General features: G+C 35.7%; 1 protein-coding gene across 1 annotated transcript in view; it reads left to right on the top strand.

Annotated features, from left to right (window-relative positions):
* Positions 1 to 9,906, top strand: part of USP47 (ubiquitin specific peptidase 47) — a gene marked incomplete at its 5' end in the record, with an annotated part of 40,430 nt that overhangs the window by 22,534 nt on the left and 7,990 nt on the right. Inside the window, 8 exons of the mRNA XM_009706704.1 lie at positions 502 to 606; positions 1,558 to 1,765; positions 2,196 to 2,311; positions 3,344 to 3,463; positions 4,721 to 5,501; positions 7,342 to 7,517; positions 7,703 to 7,783; positions 8,901 to 9,016. Of these exons, the coding sequence (XP_009705006.1) occupies positions 502 to 606; positions 1,558 to 1,765; positions 2,196 to 2,311; positions 3,344 to 3,463; positions 4,721 to 5,501; positions 7,342 to 7,517; positions 7,703 to 7,783; positions 8,901 to 9,016 (1,703 nt within the window). The remainder of the gene's footprint in view (positions 1 to 501; positions 607 to 1,557; positions 1,766 to 2,195; positions 2,312 to 3,343; positions 3,464 to 4,720; positions 5,502 to 7,341; positions 7,518 to 7,702; positions 7,784 to 8,900; positions 9,017 to 9,906) is intronic.

Here is a 9,906-nt window from a genome sequence, read left to right as displayed (position 1 = left end):
AGAGCGGAATCTTTTTCCAACTGTAGATTCAGTAGTAACAAACAAAGTATTACATCTGTGACTTACAAGCATGACAGTCATGCTTGACTTTCACTTGATTCGTAGGTATTCTTGCTTGTTTTATTAGTTTGCTATGATGGCAAAATATGTAACTCTGAAAAAGGAATTTCCAATTCATTGCTCCTGTGTGCATTTTGTTTTGGAGGATTTGCAGGCTGCCTGCAGTTTAAAGATGTTCTGGTTATAGACATTGTACCCTAGCTTGCAAAAAGATCTAGATATACATATATACACAGTCATGCTGTCTACTGTGCCTTTGATGTTTTCTATCTGTAGTTGTGTAACAAGCTGAAAGGAAACTGTCCTATAGCTGAAGTAGAGCTAAAGATATATTTTATATTTGATTATGTGAATATAGGGTTGTAAGTGTAAATGTACTCTAATATGAAAGGTATTTGCAAATATCTTCATTATCATTTTTCTTCCTTTTGTATTTCATAGATTAAATTGTTTTGTATGCATCCTATAAAGCAAATAATGATGGAGAACAAACTAGAGGTTCATAAGGACAGGACGCTGAAGGAAGCTGTGGAAATAGCTTACAAGGTACGTTATGCATAACAGAATGGTTTGTTAGATGTAATTTTTTCTGCTGTTGTGTATTTTCAGTTTTTAAATTTCTAATGCTGTGAGAGTGTTTGTAGGGAGTTGTCTGTGGGGTTTTTTGTTGTGGGTTGTTTTTGGGGGTTGGTTTGGGGGGGAGGTTGTGTGTGTTGTTGGTTTTGGGGTTTTTTTTTGAGGTATTCTAGGTGGCAATTATTGACTGAGTTTTCTGTTAGTAGCCATCAGATGATTTATGATTGGAATGATATAGCCTGCCCTTTTAAAAGGCAGTGTGATTTTTTACATACCCTTATTGTAAAATCAGCCAGTGAGAGCTGCTGTTAGACTCACCATAACCTCAGTGAGTTGAAAGAATTCTGAACACTTACATTTGTATTGCAGTAAAAATGTTGTATTAGTTATGTAATAAGAGAATTCTTTCAAGAAACTTCCTGTATAGCTAATACAATAACATCAGTGGGCACCAAGGCATCTGTTGATCTTTGCATTCCACAAACAGGTAGAAGTTGAAGACATCTTTTCTTGCTTACCTACTTGTACTCTTTGGTTCTTGCCATATGTGTCTTTGGCTGAGAGAGTTCCAGCAAGGCAGTTACAGATTTGGAATGTGGTGACATCTCCTTGAGATGCACAGAAGATAGTTAGTAGATAATACTTTCTCAGGCCTCTAAGATGCCATTTAGCATAACTGATAGGACAATGTATTCCTCTGAATATATTTTGAAAAGATGTATATATATTGCACATGTGTGTGTATATAATATATATGATGTATACATATGTTTTTTTCTAAAACCAAATGAAATTTGTGAATTCAAAGGATGCCTGGATGTACACGTACTGAGATATTTCTAGCTTACAAGGGAAAAACTAAACTTACAGATAAACCATTATTAAATGTTTTGGCTTTTTTTGTGTGTGTGCATGATTTAGCTAATGGATTTAGAAGAGGCTGTTCCTTTGGATTGCTGTCGTCTTGTCAAATACGATGAGTTTCATGACTACTTGGAACGATCTTATGAAGGAGAAGAGGATACACCAATGGGTTTATTACTTGGAGGTGTCAAATCAACGTACATGTTCGACTTACTGTTGGAAACAAGAAGACCTGACCAAATTTTTCAGTGCTATAAACCTGGTGGTAAGACATGTAATTACATATAGACAAGGATAGATTAAAATCATATAGTGTGTGATGGCATGAAAATAAAACTTGTAAAACATAGAACTTCATTATAATGTGTGAAAGAAGAAGATCTTTGTACTAAATTTTACAAAGTCAGTACTCAGAACTACTTACTGTGCTGTGTTGCCAGCTTGTTTCTAGTTGAAGCAGTTCTAAGGTATACTGGAATTTGTCACTGTAGAACATTTTTGCCTCTTGGGTATTAAAATTGACCTGAAAATGAAATTCTGGAATTGGATTGCTTTTCAAATTCATTGCTGTTTGTATGTATTTAATGCAACCTCTTAATCAGTATATCAGACAAGCGTATGTGTGTGTTCTTTGCCTGTTGAATTCTCTCTTGTATACACATGTTGGTTTGCTTTCTCTTTCCTCTTCTCTACAGAGGTCATGGTAAAGGTTCACGTAGTTGACCTGAAGACTGAATCTGTTGCTCCTCCAATAAGCGTACGAGCTTATTTGAATCAAACAGTTTCAGAATTTAAACAGCTGATTTCAAAGGTAATTTAAAGTCATTAAGGACTTGCATTACAGAGTTTTCGTTCAGTCTGACTGTGAGAATGTGTTTAAATGAGAGCCTGCAGATTTTGCAGTTCATATTGTGTGTCATGTCCTGTAGGGTTATGTTAGTTGTTACAGTTGGGCTTGTCTAAAAAGCAGCAGTCTGCTGCTTACTTTCATCCATAATTCTACCCTGGCTTTTGCATAAGCTTAGCCACTGTCTGTCCATATTGCATACTACTTACCAGATAATAAGTTTTTTGGGGAAGCTGAAGAGTCGGGTTTATGTTCTTTTGAGTTAGTAACTTGAACCACCTCATTGAGTATCCAGTTAGTGGCAGAACTGTTGAACTGTTACTATATAACTGAATGAACCTGTAACTTCCCCCATTGGCTTCAGTAATTGAAAATTAACATCCAAAGCTCTCCACATTCTCCCTACAAACACTCCTTTTTATCTCATCAGCTACTTGTTATTAAGGTGCAGCTTGATTTTTTTTTTTTACATAGTCTTAAACTGTGGGATGTTACTACTTCCATTGAATTGGAAGACAGATGTTTTACTTGGTCAATTCTGTGTAAAGTCAAGTCGGTGGTGTAACTTCATAATGTTTGTTATAAAATATTATTTCAGTAATTTTAATTCAGTCTAAGAATTAAGCGAACAGTGTGCAAAACCTGATGCTCGAGAATATTTATTATTTTCAGTTCGTCCATACCCAAAATAATAAGACCAATTCCTTATATTACTGGTCATTAACAATTTGCCAGTTCTCTGCAAAGCCAAACCGTTTTAGTCTAGTGACCTTTTGGAAAAAACTAACACTTGCTACATACTAAAGCATGGTGGAAAGGAACTGGGACTGAACAGGTTTGGGAGGTTTTTCCCTCATGTTTTCTTTTGCGATTTGTAAGTCAATAAACAAACTTTCTCCTTTCCCTATGAATAATCTTAAAAAATGAATTTCAAAAACTGTAGCAAGTATTTATGTATAATGTGCATGTTACCTTACTGTCAATGTCTTATTTTAGGCTACACACCTGCCCGCTGAAACAATGAGGGTAGTATTAGAACGTTGCTACAATGACTTGCGTCTTCTGAATGTTTCCAGCAAAACACTGAAAGCTGAAGGCTTTTTTAGAAGCAATAAGGTACAGGCTGTGATTTTTAAATTGTTCATTTCATGTATTTGTAGACTTCACTGTGTTGTAAAAGGTATGGATATCTGTATAGAATTTATAATGGATAACTGTCATGTATTTCACTGTGTACTGTGTGGGGGTTTTTTAACTACCAAATGTTATGGTGCTGATGAATGGTATAGGGTATATATAAACCCAAGTGTACGTAACAAGGTAGAGCAGATTCAGGATCGGACATATGGTTGATACTCAGTGATTCAAATGATGGTGAGGTTAACCTTACGATGAAGATTTTTGTCAGCCTCTCTTAGGGAACAAAGTTTGGCATATTATTATGAAACCTGCCTAATTCGTTTTCTAAACCTTCTGAACAGCTGTGCCTGCTTTCAGTATTAAAGTTCTTAAAGAAATGTCAAAACTAAGAGCAAGTTTTTGGTGGGTTTTTGTCTTAAATTCGGTAATTTTTACTGTACATGTTTCCCCTAGCCAAATTTATGTTGTTTTTCCAAAAAGACTTCTAATAAATGTCTCAAATATTTGTGTAATGCATTCAGAAAAAGAGTGACTTAGTACTTAAATAACTTGACATCTGTAGCATTGCCCTTTTTACTACAGTAGTAGTAACGCATCTTTTAGCACATTTTGACATCCTCTATGAAATTTAAGCTCAAGAACACATTAGATTAGCAAAGGCTTTGATGGCTTATAGCTGAGCAGAACAATGGCTTCAACTTGTTATTCTGTTACTTCAAGCCCTTTTGCGTTCACATTGTCACTAAAACACAGTGGCCTTTGACAAAGGGAAAAGAAAAATTTGTTCTCTTGTGTTCTAATTTGCGCTATTGCTTACCTGTGTATACATTTAAAGATTTCTTATTTATGGTGTTATACTAGAAAATAAAGACAGGCTGCCAACTGTAGTTGTCGGCTCATTACTGCCCTAAACTAGTGTTACTGTACAGGTGAAGGGTGCTCATGAAGTGATATCTAAATATGCTTCTGAACATAGAAGTGTTTACTGCAGCTGGTCAGTCTGGTTACAGTTCACTCTAATCTTAACATGATTATGAAAATAAGGAATTATTAAACTACAGACTCCTTGGTCTATATTTTTTTTCTAAATACGTATTTTAATTTTTTTATAAAAGATGATGTTTTAGTCATGTAGCTTCTAATGTGTGCTCAATCCTATCTGTTTCCTATTGTTGCTTTTACGTTTATTTAAAATAACACTACATGATAAAACACTTGTTATTTTATGTTCAGGTATTTATTGAAAGCTCAGAGTCTTTAGATCGTCATGTGGCATATACAGATTCTCATTTATGGAAACTTTTGGATCGTCATGCAAATACAATCAGACTATATGTTTTGTTACCAGAGCAATCACCTGGATCTCAATTTAGACGAGCAGTTTATCAGAAGTCTAGTGGAGATTCAGGCAACTTGGATGAAGCCTGTGAAAGAGTAAAAGGACCTGTAGGTAATATGAAATCTGTAGACGCAATTCTGGAAGAAAGCACTGAAAAGCTTAAAAGCTTGTCCCTGCAGCAGCAGCAACAGGAGGGGGATAATGGAGACAGCAGCAAAAGCACAGAAGCCAGTGATTTTGAAAACATTGAATCACCTTTAAATGAAATAGACTCTTCAGCATCAGCAGAAAACAGAGAACTTGAAAACCAAATTCAGATTTCCGATCCAGAAAATCTCCAGTCTGAGGAACGGTCAGATTCCGATGTAAATAATGACAGGAGTACAAGTTCGGTGGACAGTGATATCCTCAGCTCCAGTCATAGCAGTGATACTTTATGCAACGTGGACAATGCCCCACTTCCCTTGGCTAATGGACTTGATTCTCATAGTATCACAAGTAGTAGGCGATCAAAAGCAAATCAGGGGAAGAAAGAAACTTGGGACACAGCAGAAGAAGATTCTGGAACAGATAGTGAATACGATGAAAGTGGCAAGAGCAGAGGAGAAGCACAATATATGTACTTTAAGTCAGAACCCTACACCGCAGATGAAGGTTCAGGAGAAGGGCAAAAATGTATGTATTCTTTTTCAAATGCCTTAAAGTAATCCAGCTTTTATTACTATTAAAAAGTCTAATGACAGTATTGAAAAACTTGATTATATGTCAAATTAAAGCTAATGAAAGTGCAAAGATGAGACATGGTGCCACGTTCAGCAAAAATCTAGCCTAATTTTGATCTTGTAATAAGTGATTACGTATTTGAACAGCATCTTACTGTTTCGTTTTTGAGAAAATGAAAACCTACCTCTATGATGCATCTATTTCCTTATATTGAAAGTGTTTTCTGGAGAGCAAGCTGAGTTGTCTTCCAGTGAAAGGAAAATAGTTCCATCTGCTGCTACTGATACACCTGTTTCAGAATGCAGTTATTTACTGTGGTTCACCGAGTGACAATTCTGTTAACATTTAGATTAACAAACCTGAAAACTCCTAGTCATTTGACTGTAAAGAAAATTCAAATATACTTTATATTGATCAATTAATTAAGTAGACTGTTGCTTTTCATTAACTGAAGTGCAATAGGTCCAGTGAAGTGTACAGCTAACATGAAAATGTCCAAACAAGTTCAATGTAAAAGCCTAAGTAATATGTTAATTGTCATAAAGGTAAATCACTTAGTGCTCAATACCTGCATATGTTTTATAACTAATAGAAGAATAAATAAAGACTAACAGGGTATAAGATAAGAACTTTGAAAGGCAAAGGTTTTCCTGTCAATCCAGAAGTCCTGATGTAATAGTAATAGGTAAAGAATAAAATCTTTTTTGCTGATTTTTTTTTTTATTTTTTATTTTTTTTTTAGTTTTCTGGTGAACAAACACTTTCATTTTTAAAATCACAGAGAAATTTAATTGCAGCTACCAAAAACTACTCCTTTAGCCTGGAAGGATTTTTCTTTGGGGCTAATCTTGAAGTACTCTAATTTTTCTCTTTTTTGGTAGGACTAGTTGGATGCAGGAATTACTTATTTACAGTGATTTTAATGCTTTTATAGTACGCTGTATAAATGATTAAGCTGAGGGGAAAGCTTTTATGTATTTTTAGTATGACAACATGAATAAATTTATAATTAAAAAAATTGATTTGTTCAGTTAAATGTTCTGAATAGGATTCTTTTTTATTCTAATGAATCATGAGACAATATAATAATGCTGTAGTGTTGTCCAGATTGCATATAATAAGAAACACAGTTTCTAAAGATAAAGTATTCACTTCCCTTTCCAGAACAGCATGTTACTGCCGTTGCTTTTCCTTAAAAAATTACTTTTTTTCCTTCCTACAAAATTATTCCATGAAAAAGTCCCTTAATCTAGACTTGAGCTTGCCTTGTGGTATCCTGTGGCCTTCCAGAACACAGAGTTAATCAAACCATTTAATCCTGAAAGCCAGGAGGAGACTAAGATTTGGGTGGCCTGTGCCTGGTGTCACGAATGAGTGGTATGGGGTTACACCTGGCCAACCCTAACTTAGAAGCACTTCCATCTTTCCCTTGAGGCAGTGGAAACCCATAGGGAGATTATCTGCAAACGCTCCATCTGATTCTCTCCAATTACTTTCTTACTGAATGGAGAAGGTACTACTTCGCTCCACTACTTCACTGATTGCAAAATAGGGCATTTTGAAACTGCTGTGTCTTCCAGGATTATCTACCCATAAACACAAATACAGTAGAGCTCTTAAAGGTTAGGTGACACCCTCAGATAAAATGTAAATGTGGCCATTAACTCTAGTTCTGTCTTTTCAGTACTGTTTTGCTGCAAGTGATAACTGCATTACATGGAAATGGTATTCTAGAGTGCTTTTTTTTGGTAGCATGGTGTTTCATGCCATTTTTATCTTTATTTGTGCTTAGGGCTGATGGTGCATGTTGATAAAAGAATTACACTGTCTGCTTTCAAGCAACATTTGGAGCCTTTTGTTGGAGTTCCATCTTCTCACTTCAAAGTCTTCAGAGTCTATGCCAGTAATCAAGAGTTTGAGAGTGTTCGGCTGAATGAGACACTTTCGTCATTTTCTGATGACAATAAGGTTATTCAGAAGTTATTTTAAATTATTCAAAATATATTGGTACAATATAGACAAACTTAAGAACATCATTTACAACTTTTTGTTAACTTGCCAGGTGAAATCATTACATTGGTCTTGATAGTGTGTTACAAAATATAATTGTGATTTTAATACCAATTCTAACAGATACTCTTTTTGCCTTCTAGATAACTATTAGACTTGGAAGAGCCCTTAAGAAGGGTGAATACAGAGTCAAAGTCTATCAACTTCTGGTAAATGAGCCAGAGGTAAGGTGTGGAATATTTCAAGATTGATTCATGGAAATGTTAATATGTGCCTTGGCCAAGGATTTTCTCTGAAATCTTGGGAAAAAAAAGAAAGTCCCTCTTTTGTCTTCATTTTCCTGCAAGTTTTCCTAGATTTAGAAAGGGAACTTTATATTATTTCTGTTTATGTTGTTCCAAGTGTACAATTGGAATGTGATCTACAGTATCTCTCTTCAATGCCTCTATTTCTGCAGTGTAAATGAAGGACAAATGGCAGGGGGATTGCACTAGATGATCTCCAGAGGTTCCTTCCAACCCTGACCATTCTGTGCTTCTGTAATTGTTTATTTGTTTTCCTTAAATATATGAAAATCGTGTAGAATTCTTTCCAAATAAACTGGTTTTGTTTGTGGGTGCAGTTTTCAGTAATATGGTACTGACATAATTTGTCCCATTCATGCACTGCAGACGGTGCTTATCAGAATGGTTAGCTGGATAAAAGTTTTCTCTGCGTAAGACAAGCCTGAAACAAAAATGCAGCTCACTTGCTTGTTACATCTTTTGGGACAAGAAAAAAAAAGAAAAGTGATTTCACTGTATAGATTGCAGTCTTTAAAGGTTGACTTTGTATGCACCTTAATTTCTAATTCTATTTGTTTGGACCAAAATGCAGAATACATATTAATAATGGATAAGCATAAGAGACTGAAGTTGAACTGATAGCAGGGAATAAGATAAATGGAAAAGTAACTTCCAGTCATGGATTTCTGGTCTGTCTAACCAATGAAAGCCAAGAAAGTGACATTTTTATTATCATGTGGCTTATTTAATTTAAAAGTTCCTTTCAAATTGTTCATGAACGTTGATATAATGGTAGCAACTAGCCATACAGACACAAAACACTATTTGTGCAGTGGCATGTATTCCAAGTGTTTGAATGACCTGTCAAAGAGCTGCTGCTACACAAATGAGTTAAACCTAATTTTAGTCAATTAATTGCCTACCTTGTGTATGAAAAGCATTCTAATGGTCATTTTGCTAGGTGGGTGGGACTGGTCACAAAACATGAACAGGAGGCAAATCTACTTTTTTCTGTTAAATAAATTTATCTTTAATTGTTTTCTATTTGTGTTCACAGCCATGCAAGTTTCTTCTAGATGCAGTTTTTGCAAAAGGAATGACTGTCAGACAGTCAAAAGAAGAGCTGCTTCCTCAGCTTCGAGAACAATGTGGCCTAGACTTAACAATTGACAGGTAAAGAGACTGCAATCTGTTGAAGTTACCTGATTAAGTATTACTTTAGTGTGGAGGGTTTTGTCTCTTGTGGAGAAGGGAACTTATGAAAGGAGCAGAAATAAGTCACTGTGCTCTTTCAATCGGATTGTGAATGCAAATATTAATTCAGTGATTCTTGGTTTTCATCTCACATAGAATAATATAGGGAATAATATTTACATAGAATTGCCTGTGTGCAACAAGTCTACACCTTTAGATCTGAGAAGTTTTATCCTTTCTTCAGAAAGGACAGCATTAGGTAAATCAGTTCACCAAAAAGCCACCTTCTTTCTAGATGCAGCCCCAGTGCAGATCACTGCAGCAGACTGCCTCATGCATTACCATAGAGTGTGTGTACTGCACTTCTCCAGTACCGTCCTCCCTTTACCCATAATCTGTTATCAAGACTCAACTCGCTTTGGGGCCTTGATTCCACATACTCTCTCTTGTCAGTTACGAGTGGTGTGCCTAAAATCAGGCTGGAGCAAAACATTGGAAGACAAGTGTTGGCCATTTCCTGTTGAGAAAAGGAATGGAAACCGAGATCTGGACTAGGTTTTTCTCCTTTTCTCACAATGACTGGGCCAAAGGATTTTTGACTGCCATGCTTGGGTTGTGTTCTCCAGTGCCCTATAATTGTGGGGCACATCACAGAATTTGTTCCCTTTCGTGTGTGGAGAAACCATTACAACTAAAGTTTTATACTCATATTTAATCTCATTGTAGTTGTTTTATACCTTTGTTTACCTCCGTATCTAAATCAAAGTTCATACTTTTATATTGACTGGATTGATGCAGTAGAACTAAGTACAGAAATCAGATATCAATTCTCTTCTAATCTTCCACTTCTCCCCTTCTTCCCCTCTTCC

The sequence above is a fragment of the Cariama cristata genome, unplaced genomic scaffold (assembly GCF_000690535.1).
Source record: "Cariama cristata isolate BGI_N322 unplaced genomic scaffold, ASM69053v1 scaffold25048, whole genome shotgun sequence".
NCBI classification, from domain to species: domain Eukaryota; kingdom Metazoa; phylum Chordata; class Aves; order Cariamiformes; family Cariamidae; genus Cariama; species Cariama cristata.
The sequence above is the reverse complement of the archived record's forward strand: the minus strand, read 5'-3'. Positions and strand labels throughout refer to the sequence as shown.